At 37.0% G+C, this 18341-nt stretch overlaps 1 protein-coding gene across 6 annotated transcripts in view; it reads right to left on the reverse strand.

The window, feature by feature from the left end:
* ASCC3 (activating signal cointegrator 1 complex subunit 3) overlaps nt 1-18341 on the reverse strand; it is a 412820-nt gene that overhangs the window by 324147 nt on the left and 70332 nt on the right. For all 6 annotated transcript variants that reach the window (XM_064289237.1, XM_064289246.1, XM_064289242.1 and 3 more), the window contains 2 exons: nt 17969-18089; nt 491-698 (listed from right to left, as the gene is read on the reverse strand). In XM_064289237.1, the coding sequence (XP_064145307.1) occupies nt 491-698; nt 17969-18089 (329 nt within the window). The remainder of the gene's footprint in view (nt 1-490; nt 699-17968; nt 18090-18341) is intronic.

Here is an 18341-nt window from a genome sequence, read left to right on the forward strand (position 1 = left end):
TTAATGGTCTTGCTGATTTTGTCTTCCACAATCCAAAGATGTTTAACAAGGTATTTTAAATGAGTTTCGATGTTTAAAGAACTGAGGGTGGTAATGTCTTTATTTCATTTTTCCTTTTCTACTTCAGAATAACAACATGGTATTTTTTATTCACTGAGATAGAAAAGGAAAAAAAAAAAAAAGAGTCCCAATAAATTTACGTAGATTTCATAAATCTTAACCCAGTGGTGTGTACGTAAGATCTAAATATAGCTTACTTCTATAATCTAAATCTCTCACCAATGTGAATGCAACCAAGAATATTCTAATTAAGCAGATCCCTGCTTTCTTATCCCAGAAAATAAGGTTTTTGTGCAACAAAATTCTATTCTTGTAAGAAAACACGACTAGAAGAATTAACTAAATTGCTAAAACTGAACTAAAAAATGATAATTATATGTAAAAGTACCAATTCCAGCACAAGCATTTATCAGCTTCTGGCATTTATTACCTTTGTATCCGCATTTCCTTAGGATCAAAGTACATTATTGCTTCTCCTGAAACTTCTCCATCTTCTCCAAACTTTTTTTCTCGTCTGGCAATTCGTTTTTCTTCACGGCGATATTGTTTCATTAACTGCTTTTCTTGTTCAGAATGAATAGTGACTTGGCAACCATAACTAGGTCTAGCATTTTCTCCTAAAATTCTTTTGCAATTTTCTACAAAGCAAATTTAAGAAACTTAATTTTTACAAATCTCAGACCCAATTTAACTTATATGAAAAACATTTCCCCCACCACCAAAACATAAAATAGCACAATAATCTACCAATTCATTGTTTAAAACTGATATACTCAGTTACATGTTTGAAGGAGCGCTTTTCTCTTCAAAACAATGTCTAAATGATATTACATGAGGTTTAAGAAAAGCCTCCACTTGTTCTTTTCCTACAGACTAAAGAGTTTGTTACTAACACTATAAATTCTTACATAAAACTTAAGAAATACAAAAATTCAATTTTATAACTTTGAAATAACTTATCTATACAACTTCAATAAGCATAATAGTTATTCAATTAGCATTTACTGTTAATACAATAACAGAATAAAAATACTCTTCACATACTGTAGTTGTTGCTGTTAGGTGCTGAGTAGATTTTTTAATCGATTTTTGACTCATAGTGACCCCATGTGACTGCATATAACTGTCCCATAGGGTTTTCTAGGCTGTGCTCTTTACTGGAGCAGAGAGCCAGGTCTTTCTCCCAAGTTGCCGCTGGATGGGTTCAAATCACCAATCTTTCAATTACCAGCTGAACACTTAACCTTTGAGCCACCAGGGCTCCTTCTTTACATTTTACACAAAGTATTTCCCTATCTCTAGGTTTTACTATATTAAGTTGAATATACATTACTATTTATTTATAAATGAAATAAAATTTATTAATGATAGCTCAGAACCTATTTAGAAGATGACTAAGGCAAACAGAGAAAGAGTATGGTCTACTTTTTAACAGATTTACAGTTAAAAAAAAAAAAATAGAAGACAAGAACCACTAATGGAAGCCAGATCACTCAAAACTCAAGATTTACAAGGTACAATTCAGGCCCGTGATTTGGTTAACTCAATATTCAGGAAAATCTTTCTTCCAACAAGATTACCTTCTGAGTTTAATTAAATCTTTCCAAGTAGTAGTATCGTGGCTCACTGCAGCCCTGTTGCTGTTGTTTTTGTTAGATGCCATCAGGTAAATTTTGACTCATGGTGACCCCGTGTGTGCAGAGAAGAAAAACTGCTCTACAGGATTTTCAAGACAGTGAGCTTGATCACCAGGCCTTACTTCTGAGGTACCTATGGGTAGGTTTGAACTGCCAGCTTTCTGGTTAGTAGTCTAGCACTTAACCAACTGCGCCACCCAGGGACTTATTGCAGTCCTAAAGGAACTAAATGAATGTTGTTGGGAGCAATCTAAGTCAATAAACACTGATTATATTGAGGACTAACTAGTTTCTAGGTACTGCTGCCAGGTTAGGAAGAATGAGAATGAAGAAAGAGACTTGGTCCCCACTCTGAAGAAGCACAGTGCAAGTTTATTATCAAATTACAAGATCTTATAAATATAGAACGGGGAAAGAATTATGCACAGCATCAAGATGGAAAAATTAAGCTTTCTACTTCACTGTCAGATCTTTACAATTCCCAGACTTTTGTCATTGCTTCATTACATGATCTGAATAAGTCATTTAACTCTCAATCACAAGAAATAAAGCCCCGTAAAATGACTTCATCAGCCTTAAAAATGAAAAGTGACAAATAAAGATCTATTATACCTCAAAATTATGAAATAAGATACAGTACCATCTATATTAGGAATACATTTTATAGTTCTGAAAAGTATTTTCCTACATAAATCTTACACACCTATTATAGGTTATAATGATTGAATTTATAATTAACTAGCTTTCAGTGTTAAAAAAAAGAATACAGGATTCCAACAATTTGCACTTAAATTCTAAACTAAAAGAAAAGTTAAATTGGCTCTGAAGACATACAATCAGCAAAACAGACATGAAGCAGAATTTCTGAAAATATGAGTGACATATACTTACTATCAGAAATGTATGTTAAATATTTCAAGAAAGAAATTTTAAATACTTTGAGTGGAGTACTAAATGTTATGCTAATGTCATTAAAATTTTAAGCAAACGTGATAGTAATAAAATACCATTATATACATTTGCAATCATTCCAATAACGAAATTAAAAACGAAAGGGGAAAATAAATGTATCTCGCTGATAATTTTGTCCGGCCTCAATCAGACTATGCTGGAATCCTGTAAGTCTGAACATAATAGGTAATTTTTAAAAATCAAGTTATAAAGCAACAAATGCTTAAATATATAGTTCCTTCTTGATGGACCTGGCTAACTATAGGGATGAACAAGTAGAAATGAAATGAATAACCTTAACAGCACTCTTAAATTTCACTGAAGAACAATGTAGAAGCTTATATTCTTTTAGAGCGTGATTATGACTGAAAAAAAGAGTCTTATATAACTACTCAAAACACAGTCACTTGACATCATGAGCTGATGCTATTTTGATCTTCTGACACAACCTTTACTAAACATTCTCCAAATCAGCCCTGAAAATAGAAACTAATTCACAACCACCCACAACTAAAAGGTCAGTACACTATATCCACTCACTTTTCACCTACCTTATATTTTCTAGTTATATAAATGGAGGTAAGAGGATGGTGAATATATACATCCAGATTAAACAAAAGTGAAAGATAATCAGCTTAAAAGCTAGAAAACGCTAAACAGCAAGAAACCACTGCTTCTAAGAGAGAATAAAAAAAGGATAGCACGTGGTTAATAACCTGTCATACGAAGGCAGCTTGATAAAGAACACAAATACAATTTGGTAGCTTTAAGAGGATTTTATGGGATCACTATTTTCTAACCATAAAATTTATATCAAAAAATAGATGTGAATGAGAACAGTGATAAAGTAACAGGATTCTGAAGATTACTTTCTTCAAGAGTATTTCCTTCCCTCCAAAGAAATTTAAGGAAAATAATTTTCAATGCATGTATTCAAAAAAACTACTTAAAAAAAACCTATTAAACTATGCTGGCTTTCAGCTTCTTTATCGCAATCCTTATAAAAAGTTAAAAATCTATTCGTTTAAATCCCCTAAAACTTAAGAGTATTATTATTATTATTAAAAAATCCCATAAAACTTAAGAGTATTATTATTATTATTAGATACTACCAAAATGGATGGAAACCCTGGTGGCGTAGTGGGTAAGAGTTTGGCTGCTAACCAAGAGGTCAGCAGTTCGAATCCACTAGGTACTCCTTGGAAACCCTATAACCCAGAAACCCTATAGGGCAGTTCTACTCCATCTTATAGCATTGCTATGAGTTGGAAGCAACTTGACGGCAATGGGATTGGTTTTGTTTTTGTTTTATGAAAATGGACAATGTTATAAAGCATGGTATAAAATTGTAAACATGCATGGAAAGAGTAGAAAACATTTCAGAACGGGCTTATGGATCAAACATATATATGTATACATATATACACACAGACAAAAAAACATACAAACACATATATATATATATATATATATATATATATATATATATATATATTTGGTAATACAAATTCTGCTAGATAATACTAACTCATCATCAACAGCTTCCCAAAGAAATATGTGAAATGACTCATCTTGAACTTTTTTAAAATATAAATTGTTGTTGTTAGGTGCTGTCCAGTCATTTCTGACTCATAGTGACCATGTATAACACAATGAAACACTGCCCAGCCCTGCGCCATCCTCACAATCATTGCTACATTTGAGGCCATTGTTGCAGCTACTGTGTCAAACAATCTTGTTGAGGGTCTTCCTTTTTTTCACTAACCCTCTACTTTACCAAGCATGATGTCCTTCTCCAGGGACTGGTCCAACCTACTAACATAAGTATGTGAGACCAAGTTTCGCCACCCTTGCTTCATAAGGAGCATTCTGGCTGTACTTCTTCCAAGACAGATTCCTTCGTTCTTTTGGCACTCCATGATACATTCACTACTTTTCGCCAACACCGTAATTCAAAGGCATCAATTCTCCTTCAGTCTTCCTTATTCATCGTCCACTTTTCACATGTATATGAGGTGACTGAAAATACCATGGCTTGGGTCAGGCGCACATCTTAGTCTTTAAAGTGACATCTTGGCCTTTTTAACACTTTAAAGAAGTTTTTGTACCAGATTTGCCCAATGTAATAGATCATCTGATTTCTGGACTGCTGCTTCCACAGGCATTGATTATGGATACAAGTAAAATGAAATCTTTGCCAACTTCAGTATTTTCTCCATTTATCATGATGTTCCTTACTGGTCTAGTTGTAATAACTTTTGTTTTCTTTATGTTGAGGTATAATCCCTACTGAATGCTGTGGTGTTTGATCTTCATCAGTAAGTATCTATGCCCTTTTCACTTTCAGCAAGCAGGTTGTGTCATAAGCATATCCCAGGTGGTTAATAAGTCTTCCTTCAATCCTGATGCCCCACTGTTCTGCGTATACTACAGCTTCTCAGATTATGTGCTCGGCATACAGACTGAATAAGTATGGAGAAAGGCTACAGCCCTGACACACATCTTTCCTGACTTTAAACCACATAGTATCTCCTTGTTCTCTTTGAATGACTGTCTCTTGGTCTATGTACAAGTTCTATATGAGCACAATGAAGTGCTCTGAAATTCCCCTTCTTTGCAATGTTATCCATAATTTGTTATGAGCCACACAGTCAAATGCCTTTGCATAGTCAATAAAACATAGAAAAACATCTTTCTGGTATTTCCTGCTTTCAGCCAAGATCAGTCTGACATCAGCAAGGGTGTCCCTTGTTCAACGTCCTCTTCTGAATCAGGCAATGATAACCCTCATTCCATGTAGTCTTCTAAATCCAGCTTGACTTTTCTGGCAGTTCCTTGACAATGTACTGCTGTGACCGTTTTGGAATTATCTTCAGCAAAATTTTACTTACATGTGATAGTAATATTGTTCTATAATTTCTGTATTCTGTTGGATCATCTTTCTTTGGAATGGACAAAAACATAGATCTCTTCCAGTGTTAGCCTGGTAGCTGTCTTCCAAATTTATTGGTATAGACAAGTGAGCATTTCCAGCACTGCATCTGTTTGTTTAAACATCTCAATTGGTTTTCGGTTAATTCCTAGAGCCTTGTTTTTCGCCAGTGCCTTCAGTGCAACTTGGACTTCTTCCTTCAGTACCATTGCTTCTTGATCTTATGCTCCTTCTTGAAATGGTTGAATGTTGACCAATTTTTTTTGGTATAGTGACTCTGGGTGTTCTTTCCATCTTCCCTTGATGCTTCCTGCATTGTTCAGTATCTTGCCTGTAGAATCCTTCAATATTCCAACTTGAGGCTTAAAATTTTTCTTCAGTTCTTCCAGTTTTAGACATGCCAAACATGTTCTTCCACTTCAGTTTTCTAACTCCAGGTCTTTGCACATTTCATCATAATACTTTACTTTGTTTTCTCAAGCTGTACTTTGTTTTCTGTTTAGCTCTTTACATCATCAAGTCTTCCATTCGCTTTAGCTACTCCATATTCAAGAGTAAGTTTCAGAATCTCTTTAGACTTCCATTTTTGTCTTTTCTTTCCTGTTTTTTTTTTAATTAATTTTTATTAAGCTTCAAGTGAACATTTACCATTCCAAACAGTCTGTCACATGTAAGTTTACATACATCTTATTCCCTTCTCCCACTTGCCCTCCCCCTATTGAGTCAGCCCTTTCAGTCTCTCCTTTCGTACCAATTTTGCCATCTTCCCTCTCTCTCTATCTTCCCATCCCCCCTCCAGTCAAGAGTTGCCAACACACTCTCAAGTGTCCACCTGATTTAATTAGCTCACTCTTCATCAGCATCTCTCTCCCCCCTGCTGACCAGTCCTTTTCATGCCTGATGAGTTTTCTTCGGGGATGGTTCCTGTCCTGTGTCATCAGAAGGTCTGGGGAGCATTGCCTCCGGGATTCCTCTAGTCGCAGTCATACCACTAAGTATGGTCTTTTTATGAGAATTTGGGGTCTGTATCCCATTGGCCTCCTGCTCCCTCAGGAGTTGTCTGTTGTGCCCCCTGACAGGGCAGACATCGATTGTGGCCAGGCACCAACTAGTTCTTCTGGTCTCAGGATAATGTAGGTCTCTGGTTCATGTGGCCCTTTCTGTCTCTTGGGTTCTTAGTTGTCGTGTGATCTTGGTGTTCTTCCTTTGCCTTTGCTCCAGGTGGGTTGAGACCAATTGATGTCTCTTAGATGGCCGCTTGTTGGCATTTCGGGCCCCAGACGCCACATGTCAAAGTGGGATGCAGAATGTTTTCATAATAGAATTATTTTGCCAATTGACTTAGAAGTCCCCTCAAACCCTGTTCCCCAGACCCCAGCCCCTGCTCCGCTGACCTTTGAAGCTTTCATTTTATCCCGGAAACCTCTTTGCTTTTAGTCCAGTCCAATTAGGCTGACCTTCCTTGTATTGAGTGTTGTCTTTCCCTTCACCCAAAGCAGTTCTTATCTACTGATTGATCAATAAAAAACCCTCTCCCTCCCTCCCTCCCTCCCCCCTTTGTAACCACAAAAGTATGTGTTCTCCTTTTTTTCTATTTCTCAAGATCTTATAACAGTGGTCTTATACAATATTTGTCCTTTTGCCTCTGACTCATTTCGCTCAGCATAATGCCTTCCAGGTTCCTCCATGTTATGAAATGTTTCAGAGATTCGTCACTGTTCTTTATCGATGCGTAGTATCCCATTGTGTGAATATACCACAATTTATTTACCCATTCATCCATTGATGGACATCTTGGTTGCTTCCAGCTTTTTGCTATTGTAAACAGAGCTGCAATAAACATGGGTGTGCATATATCTGTTTGTGTGAAGGCTCTTGTATCTCCAGGGTATATTCCGAGGAGTGGGATTTCTGGGTTGTATGGTAGTTCTATTTCTAACTGTTTAAGATAACGCCAGACGGATTTCCAAAGTGGTTGTACCATTTTACAATCCCACCAGCAGTATATGAGAGTTCCAATCTCTCCGCAGCCTCTCCAACATTTATTATTTTGTGTTTTTTGGATTAATGCCAGTCTAGTTGGTGTGAGATGGAATCTCATCGTAGTTTTAATTTGCATTTCTCTAATGGCTAATGATCGGGAGCATTTTCTCATGTGTCTGTTGGCTGCCTGAAAATCTTCTTTAGTGAAATGTGTGTTCATATCCTTTGCCCACTTCTTGATTGGGTTGTTTGTCTTTTTGTGGTTGAGTTTTGACAGAATCATGTAGATTTTAGAGATCAGGCGCTGGTCTGAGATGTCATAGCTGAAAGTTCTTTCCCAGTCTGTAGGTGGTCTTTTTACTCTTTTGGTGAAGTCTTTAGATGAGCATAGGTGTTTGATTTTTAGGAGCTCCCAGTTATCTGGTTTCTCTTCATCATTTTTGGTAATGTTTTGTATTCGGTTTATGCCCTGTATTAGGGCTCCTAAGGTTGTCCCTATTTTTTCCTCCATGATCTTTATCGTTTGTCTTTATGTTTAGGTCTTTGATCCACTTGGAGTTAGTTTTTGTGCATGGTGTGAGGTATGGGTCCTGTTTCATTCTTTTGCAAATGGATATCCAGTTATCCCAGCACCATTTCTTAAAAAGACTATCTTTTCCCCAATTGACTGAAACTGGTCCTTTGTCAAATATCAGCTGCTTATACATGGATGGATTTATATCTGGGTTCTCAATTCTGTTCCATTGGTCTATGTGCCTGTTGTTGTACCAGTACCAGGCTGTTTTGACTACTGTAGCTGTATAATAGCTTCTGAAATCAGGTAGAGTGAGGCCTCCCACTTTCTTCTTCTTTTTCAGTAATGCTTTGCTTATCCAGGGGTTCTTTCCCTTCCATATGAAATTGGTGATTTGTTTCTCTATCCCCTTAAAATATGACATTGGTATTTCGATTGGAAGTGCGTTATATGTATAGATGGCTTTTGGTAGAATAGACATTTTTACTATGTTAAGTCTTCCTATCCATGAGCAAGGTATATTTTTCCACTTAAGTATGTCCTTTTGAATTTCTTGTAGCAGAGTTTTATAGTTTTCTTTGTATAGGTCTTTTACATCCTTGGTAAGATTTATTCCTAAGTATTTTATCTTCTTGGGGGCTACCGTGAATGGTATTGATTTGGTTATTTCCTCTTCGGTGTTCTTTTTGTTGATGTAGAGGAATCCAAGTGATTTTTGTATGTTTATTTTATAACCTGAGACTCTGCCAAACTCTTCTATTAGTTTCAGTAGTTTTCTGGAGGATTCCTTAGGGTTTTCCATGTATACGATCATGTCATCTGCAAATAGTGATAGCTTTACTTCCTCCTTGCCAATCTGGATACCCTTTATTTCTTTGTCTAGCCTAATTGCCCTGGCTAGGACTTCAAGTACGATGTTGAATAAGAGCGGTGATAAAGGGCATCCTTGTCTGGTTCCCGTTCTCAAGGGAAATGCTTTCAGGTTCTCTCCATTTAGAGTGATATTGGCTGTTGGCTTTGCATAGATGCCCTTTTTTATGTTGAGGAATTTTCCTTCAATTCCTACTTTGTAAGAGTTTTTATCATAAATGGGTGTTGAACTTTGTCAAATACCTTTTCTGCATCGATTGATAAGATCATGTGGTTTTTATCTTCTGTTTTATTTATGTGATGGATTACATTAATAGTTTTTCTGATATTAAACCAGCCTTGCATACCTGGTATAAATCCCACTTGATCAGGGTGAATTATTTTTTTTGATGTGTTGTTGGCTTCTATTGGCTAGAATTTTGTTGAGGATTTTTGCATCTATGTTCATGAGGGATATAGGTCTATAATTTTCTTTTTTTGTAATGTCTTTACCTGGTTTTGGTATCAGGGAGATGGTAGCTTCATAGAATGAGTTCGGTAGTATTCCGTCTTTTTCTATGCTTTGAAATACCTTCAGTAGTAGTGGTGTTAAGTCTTCTCTGAAGGTTTGGTAGAGCTCTGCAGTGAAGCCGTCTGGGCCAGGACTTTTTTTTGTTGGAAGTTTTTTGATTACCGTTTCAATCTCTTTTTTTGTTATGGGTCTATTTAGTTGTTCTACTTCTGAATGTGTTAGTTTAGGTAGGTAGCATTTTTCCAAGAATTTATCCATTTCTTCTAGGTTTTCAAATTTGTTAGAGTACAATTTTTCATAGTAATCTGAAATGTTTCTTTTAATTTCATTTGGCTCTGTTGTGATGTGGTCCTTCTCGTTTCTTATTCGGGTTATTTGTTTCCTTTCCTGTTTTTCTTTAGTCAGTCTAGCCAATGGTTTATCAATTTTGTTAATGTTTTCAAAGAACCAGCTTTTGGCTTTGTTAATTCTTTCAATTGTTTTTCTGTTCTCTAATTCATTTAGTTCAGCTCTAATTTTTATTATTTGTTTTCTTCTGGTGCCTGATGGGTTCTTTTGTTGCTCACTTTCTATTTGTTCAAGTTGTCGGGACATTTCTCTGATTTTGGCTCTTTCTTCTTTTTGTATGTGTGCATTTATCGATATAAATTGGCCTCTGAGCACTGCTTTTGCTGTGTCCCAGAGGTTTTGATAGGAAGTATTTTCATTCTCGTTGCTTTCTAAGAATTTCCTTATTCCCTCCTTGATGTCTTCTATAACCCAGTCTTTTTTCAGGAGGGTGTTGTTCATTTTCCAAGTATTTGATATCTTTTCCCTAGTTTTTCTGTTATGGATTTCTAGCTTCATTGCCTTGTGGTCTAAGAAGATGCTTTGTAATATTTCGATGTTTTGGATTCTGCAAAGATTTGTTTTATGACCTAATATGTGGTCTATTCTAGAGAATGTTCCTTGTGCACTAGAAAAAAAAGTATAGTTTGCAGCAGTTGGATGGAGAGTTCTGTATAAGTCAATTAGGTCAAGTTGGTTGATTGTTGTAAGTAGGTCTTCCATGTTTCTATTGAGCTTCTTACTGGATGTCCTGTCCTTCTCCGAAAGTGGTGTGTTGAAGTCTCCTACTATAATTGTGGAGGTGTCTATCTCACTTTTCAATTCTGTTAAAATTTGATTTATGTATCTTGCAGCCCTGTCATTGGGTGCATAAATATTTAATATGGTTATGTCTTCCTGATCAATTGTCCCTTTTATCATTATATAGTGTCCTTCTTTATCCTTTGTGGCGGATTTAAGTCTAAAGTCTATTTTGTCAGAAATTAATATTGCTACTCCTCTTCTTTTTTGCTTATTATTTGCTTGATATATTTTTTCCCATCCTTTGAGTTTTAGTTTGTTTGTGTCTCTAAGTCTAAGGTGTGTCTCTTGTAGGTAGCATATAGATGGATCGTGTTTCTTTATCCAGTCCGTGACTCTCTGTCCCTTTATTGGTGCATTTAGTCCATTTACATTCAGCGTAATTATAGATAAATAAGTTTTTAGTGCTGTCATTTTGATGCCTTTTCATGTGAGTTGTTGGCCATTTCATTTTTCCACATACTTTTTTGTGCTGAGACGTTTTTCTTAGTAAATTGTGAGAGCCTCGTTTTCATAATGTTTAACTTTATGTTATTTGAGTCGTTACATTTTCTTGGCTTTTTTCTTGAGTTATGGAATTGATATTCCTTTTTGTGGTTACCTTATTATTTACCCCTATTTTTCTAAGTAAAAACCTAACTTGTATCGTTCTATATCACCTTGTATCACTCTCCATCTGGCAGTTCAATGCCTCCTATATTTAGTCCCTCTTTTTGATTATTGTGATCGTTTATCTATTGATTTCCATGATTCCCTGTTATGTGTATTATTTTGTTTATTTATTTGTTTTTTAGAATTAATCTTAATTTGTTTGTTTTTGTGCTTTCCCTATTTGAGTTGCGTTGATACCAGGACGTTCTGTTTTGTGACCTTGTATTGTGCTGGTACCTGATATTATTGGTCATCAGGCCAAACAATCTCCTTTAGCATTTCTTGCAGTCTTGGTGTAGTTTTTGCAAATACTCTAAACTTGTGTTTATCTGTAAATATCTTAATTTCGCCTTCATATTTCAGAGAGAGTTTTGCTGGATATATGATCCTTGGTTGGCAGTTTTTCTCCTTCAGTGCTCTCTATACGTCGTCCCATTCCCTTCTTGCCTGCATGGTTTCTGCTGAGTAGTCTGAACTTATTCTTATTGATTCTCCCTTGAAGGAAACCTTTCTTTTCTCCCTGGCTGCTTTTAAAATTTTCTGTTTATCTTTGGTTTTGGCGAGTTTGATGATAATATGTCTTGGTGTTTTTCTTTTTGGATCAATCTTAAATGGGGTTCGATGAGCATCTTGGATAGATATCCTTTTGTCTTTCATGATGTCAGGGAAGTTTTCTGTCAGGAGTTCTTCACCTATTTTCTCTGTGTTTTCTGTCCCCCCTCCCTGTTCTGGGACTCCAATCACCTGCAAGTTATCCTTCTTGATAGAGTCCCACATGATCCTTAGGGTTTCTTCATTTTTTTTAATTCTTTTATCTGATGTTTTTTCATCTATGTTGGTGTTGATTCCCTGGTCCTCCAGAAGTCCCAGTCTACCTTCTAATTGCTCGAGTCTGCTCCTCTGACTTCCTATTGCGTTGTCTAATTCTGTAATTTTATTGTTAATCTTTTGGATTTCTACATGCTGTCTCTCTATGGATTCTTGCAACTTATTAATTTTTCCACTATGTTCTTGAATAATCTTTTTGAGTTCTTCAACAGTTTTATCAGTGTGTTCCTTGGCTTTTTCTGCAGTTAGCCTTATTTCATTTGTGATATCTTTAAGCATTCTGTAAATTAGCTTTTTATATTCTGTATCTGATAATTCCAGGATTGTATCTTCATTTGGGAAAGATTTTGATTCTTTTGTTTGGGGGGTTGGAGAAACTGCCATGGTCTGTTTCTTTATGTGGTTTGATATGGACTGCTGTCTCCGAGCCATCACTGGGAAACTAGTTTTTCCAGGTAATCAGGTAAAAAAAAATGCAGTCAGATCCCTATCTGAATTCTCCCTCTGGCTCAGGGTATTCGGATGTTAATGGAGCCGCCTGGGGAGGGTGGGGGAGGGATCAGAGAGCTAGGAGTGTAGCACCTCAGAATATAGAGCTGATCCCCGCGTTCACGCTCCGCCCGCGCCCGCCAAAATCCCGGCAGGACGGCTCCCTGGCTGGGACTCTGCTCTGCCCGCTCCAAGACCAGGCACTTCCTCCCAGGGACTTTTCCCTCCGGTTCGCCACGCCGCACTCGCGAACTGGGTGGGCGTCACCCGCACGAACGTCTGGGCCCCCTCCCTGGGTCGCTTTAGGGAAATATAGCTGATCCCCATGCTCGCGCCACGCCCGCTTGCCGCCAAACTCCTGGCGGGAGAGCTCCCCGGCTGGGACGCTGCTCTCCCCCCTCCAAGATCAGTCACTGCCTCCCGGGTGCTTCTCCCACCGGCTGCGCCACTACGCCGCCCGCGCCAACCAGCCAGGCTCCCTCCCGGGATGAGTTCAGGGGGTAGGGTTGGGCCCCTTGTCTGTGCCGTCTGCCCCCCTGGGCTCTACCCCAGATCGGGCTCCGAAGGTCACCTGCCTGGTACGCTGGCTCCTGGTTCTGAAAACGATCACTGTCTACCCGTATTTGTCCGTTCTCCGTCTCTAAGTCTGTGTTTGTTGTTCAGAGTTCGTAGATTGTTATGTATGTGATTGATTCACTTGTTTTTCCGAGTCTTGTTGCAAGAGGGATCCGCGGTAGCATCCACCTAGTCCGCCATCTTGGCCCCGCCTCCTCTTTCCTGTCTTTTTAATGATCTCTTCTTTTCTTAATGTATGATGTCCTTGATGTCATCCCACAGCCTGTCTGGTTTTTGGTCAACACTATTCAATATGTTAAATTTATTTTTGAGATGGTTTCTAAATTCAGGTGGGATATAATTAGGTTGTACTTTGGCTCTTGTGGACTTGTTTTAATTTTTTTCACCTTCAAGTTGAATTTGCATAGGTGCAATTGATGGTCCGTTCCATAGTTGGCCTCTGGCCTTGTTGTGCCTGATAATATTGAGTTTCTCCATCACCTCTTTCCATAAAAATTTAATTACTTTGTATTTCATCTGGCGAGGTCCATGTGTACAGTCGCCATTCATGTTGTTGAAAAAAGGTATTTGCAATGAATAGGTCATTCGTTTTGAAAAATTCCACCATGTGATCTCTGGCATTATTTCTATCACTAAGGCCATATTTTCCAACTACTGATCCTTCTTTTTTTCCAACTTTTGCATTCGAATCACCAGTAATTATCAATGCGTGTTGACTACATGTTTGATCAGTTTCAGACTGCAGAAGTTGGTAAAAATCTTCAATTTCTTTTTCTTTGGCCTTGGTGGTTGGTGAGTAAATCTGAATAATATTCAGATTAACTGGTATTCCTTATAAGCATATGGATATTATTCTATCACTAACAGGATTGTACTTCACGACAGATCGAGAAATGTTCCATTTAATGATGAATGTGACACCATTACTCTTCTACTTGTCATTCCCAGCATAGTAGACCATACGACTATCTGATTCAAAATGGCCAATGCCAGTCCATTTCAGCTCACTAATGCCTAGGATATCAATGTGTTCCATTTCATTTCTGATGACTTCCAATTTTCCTAAATTCATCCTTCCTACATTTCACATTCTGATCATTAATGGATGTTTGAAGCTGTTTCTTATCATTTTGGCAAGCATATGACCACTCCAAAAGCTTTACTCCACCCACATCATTATGGTCAACTATACTTTGAGGAGAAAGCTCTTCCCCAGTTATATTTTGAGTGTCTTCCAACCTGAGGGGCTCACTTCCAGCACTATATCAGACAATGTTCCATTTCTATTCATAAGGTTTTCACAGGCCAATTTTTTTTTAGCTATTGATCACCAGGTCCTTCTTCCTAGTCTGTCTTAGGCTGGAAGCTCCACTGAAACTGTCTAACATGAGTGATCCATACCAGTGGCATAGCTTCCTGCATCACAGCAACACGTAAGCCACCACAATATGACAAACTGCCAGACGAGTACTCTGTCAGCAATATTAGAAGACGGAATCAGTAAAAATTTCTACATTAACACAGGGGACTAACAAAATAAAACACCAAATTCTTAGAATTTATAACATTGCAGGACTATTTGTTTAAACTCATTCCTTTTCTTCTGACAAATACCCATTTATATGCTCTTAAACGCTGTTGGCTTACAACACTGCATCTGATTAAGTAATGTTCAATGAGTGGGAGCCCAAGCAAGGTAGTTTATATGTGTTCAAAGCACATAAGAACCAAGACGCTTACAGAAAGACAAAGTCCCTAAACTCCGTCCCTCCTAGTTTCTAAAAATCTCAAAGTAACTCCAAGCTTGTGAAAACATTTATCAGTAATCAAAGTATATGATAAAGATAATCCCTAAGGAATTTTTATTTAAACTGAGGCTGTTTTTATCACTTACTTTTACTGCCATAATCATAAATGTAAGAGATGACATAACTTCACACAGAAGCAGCACAGATGTTGAGAATTAAAAGAATTTCTTATTCCAAAGCACTTTTTAAAAATCCTAAACTATTTGTAAGGCTGGAAAGGAACATTTGTGTAAGGTTAAGAAATTCAGTTTTCCAGCTTATCACCTAAAATCTGAGTTTGGCATTAGCTACGTCATTGTTAAGTCAGGATTTTTAATAATTTTGGCTTCCTAGCCTTCTCTCCCTAATTCATAACTACAATATATTTTTCTCCTTAACTATGAAAGTTAAAATCTCCCTAGAATCTGTCTCATAAATACTGTCTAGTAACAATATCAAGTTATTTGTGGTAATTAAGGACTAAGCCACTATACTTGTTCTTTTTACCAGGTTCTGTCATTTTCCACACATTTATCAATTTTAAGACAGAATGTTCATAGTTTTTCTCTACCAGATAGAATGAAGTAGCTTGCAGCAGACAAACATTACTACAAGAAAAAAATATAAAAGCCAAATGAATTTAAAAATTATATGTTTAAAGGCATCAGAGAGTGCGAAAGCCATAGGGATAGAAGGGGATTATATGCTAGAGTGGGGGACAGCCACAGAGAGGTGAGCTGGTGATCTACAGCCACCTTCTCCCCATGAGCAGAATTTGAAAAGCCAAGGATTACCTACAGTAAAGGGTTCCTGCTGTCATTCCAGCTCAGGACTGGAGTGACAAAAATTGGGGAAGGGTTTCAAATACATGGCTGAAATTCCCTGTAAGACACCTGTTAAATTATAAAGCTGCAAGCTAAAACACTGAAACTTTAAAAAAAAAAAAAAAAGGGTGGGGGAGGGATAAAGGGTAGGGGAACAAAACCTGAAAAAAAGAAGAAGAAAAGTTAATAGCTTCACAGTATCACAGTACACAAGAAGCAAAGATGAGAAGGAGGGGTCCTGGTGACAGTCATCAGTACTTCAGTTGAAGATCCTAAGGTACTATAGCCTAAGAACAAGGATCAACCACAAGTAGATTGAGCCTTATCAAACATGCAAGCCATTGCCCATATAGCACAGTGTATGACTGGCTTATAGTAATCAGCCCATACTCTGACTCACTAAAAACAAAAAACATCATCTGGAGCAACTATGATTTTTAATACACCATGTCTGGCATTCAATGAAAAAGTATTAGGCATGTCAAGAGACAGAACCATAGGACTAAAAAAAAAGAGGAAAAAATGACAAAACTAGACCCCCATAGCTCATCCAAATACCTTAGCAGACAAGAACAGTGAATATAATTGCAATTAATACATTCAATTTTCCAAAACTGATAAAAAATATCAACTGACAAATCAAGCTCGACAAACCCAAAAGTAAAGAAAAAGCACACACACAGTCATAAGGCCAATCTACAGTCTACTTAGTTTGCTGCCCTGGCATCCATTAATTCCTTTCATTCGGTGAAAGTTGTCCTTTTGCCCAGTTTCTGACATAGACGTTCCTATCTTTTCACCCAGTCTTTCAAAGGTTGTTACTCTTTGCCCCTACCAGCCATGCTCCAGGTGGCTTCCTGTAATGAGAACATCTCCCTTTTCCTCTGTTATTGCAATGGAAACTTTTAAACTGACCAATAAGACATCTGAATGCATACCAGCCCTGAGACTCCTCTCTACTTCCCATAGTAAGCTCTCTGCTATAATCCCAACTCATTGTTACCTTATCCCTGGGTACATCCCCAGATGCTGCAGTTTCCTCCCTGGGATCTGTGAGTAATAAACTCTATTTGTTTTCTGGTCTTCCTGCATGAGTCTTATTTTCTTGTGTCACACCTAACAGACCATTCAAAAAACCTACAGTACTCTTTTGGTCAATCTTAACACACACCTAGATGCAGTACAGTCAAACTGCTAAAAACCCAGACAAAATTATAATCTTAGAGGAGTCAGAGGGAAAAAAAAAAACAAAAAACTTTCCTTTACAGTAGCAAAAATAACAGCTAATTTCTCAAATGATGATATTCAAGCCCGATGACAATGGAATGGCAGTTTTAAAGTGCTACAGCTTTCTGTCACTGTTCAGCAAAAATTTTAAATGTATGTATATAAGCGTGCAGTGGTGTGTATGTGTATAGAGAAAGAGGGAAGAAGCAAAACGTTAACAAATGGGGAACCTATGTGAAGGCCGTGTAAGTGTTCGTTGTATTATGCTGGCACCTTTACTACAGATTCGAAAGTTTAAAAAAAAAATTTGGAGAACATACTTATGTGTGTGTGTGCGTGTGTGTATATATATGTGTGTATATATATATATATCCATATATATATATCCATATATATATATATCCATATATATATATATATACACATATATATATATATACACATACATGTATAAGGGGCTTGGGTGGCAGAGTGGTTAAGCACTTCAGCTGCTAACTGAAAGGTTGGTGTTCGAATCCACTAGCCAATATGCAGGAGAAAGATGTGACAATCTGTTCCTATAAAGATTATAGCCTTGGAAACCCTATGGGGCAGTTCTACTCTGTTCTATAGGTTTGCAATGAGTTTAATCGACTCAACTGCAATGGGTATATATACATACACATACACGCATTTATAAAAACTTAAAACACTACTTGCTTGGCTCATAGTAAGCACTCTATGTATTCACATTAAAAAAAATTGTCTATTCAAAGTGGTTTTATCTTTAAAAAAAGAAAAGAAAAACTGCCACACCCAAACATGAATACAATCACTGCCATAGCTCCTCCCTATTCAGGTAGTTTATGGTTTATAGCTGGCCAATACCATGACATTTAAAAGGACGGTATCAGTAAATTAAATATACGAAAGGATATATAAAGTGTAATTATTTTTAAAAGAATTCACTAACAAATAAATCTTTCCTTTAAATTAGAATCACCACTGTTTGCTTTCTTACCTTGAAGAGCCTGAAATTTATGATCATTTGAAGAACTAAGAAATCTATCCACAATCATAATTCTGTTCTGGAGGAGCTTCTCAATAAGTTCAAGTCCTTCAGGTCCCAACAGTTCAAATAGCTTATGAGAGATGGAGAAAGACAAAAAAAAAAAAAAGTTACTTCAAAATTACCCTTTTTCATGTTACTCATACTGTAATCAGCAGGTGAAACCAAAAGAAAATTTAGGAAAGAAAGAAAACGCTTCACATTGCTAAGGAACTTTCAACTTTATAAAGGTAATCTACAATTAAATATTTAAAGATCATGGTTTAATTTCTATAACTATTATTATTTATATACAAAACTCTAAGTTAAAAAGTAGCAAATCCTT

This window comes from Loxodonta africana, chromosome 1 (genome assembly GCF_030014295.1).
Source record: "Loxodonta africana isolate mLoxAfr1 chromosome 1, mLoxAfr1.hap2, whole genome shotgun sequence".
NCBI classification, from domain to species: Eukaryota; Metazoa; Chordata; class Mammalia; order Proboscidea; family Elephantidae; genus Loxodonta; species Loxodonta africana.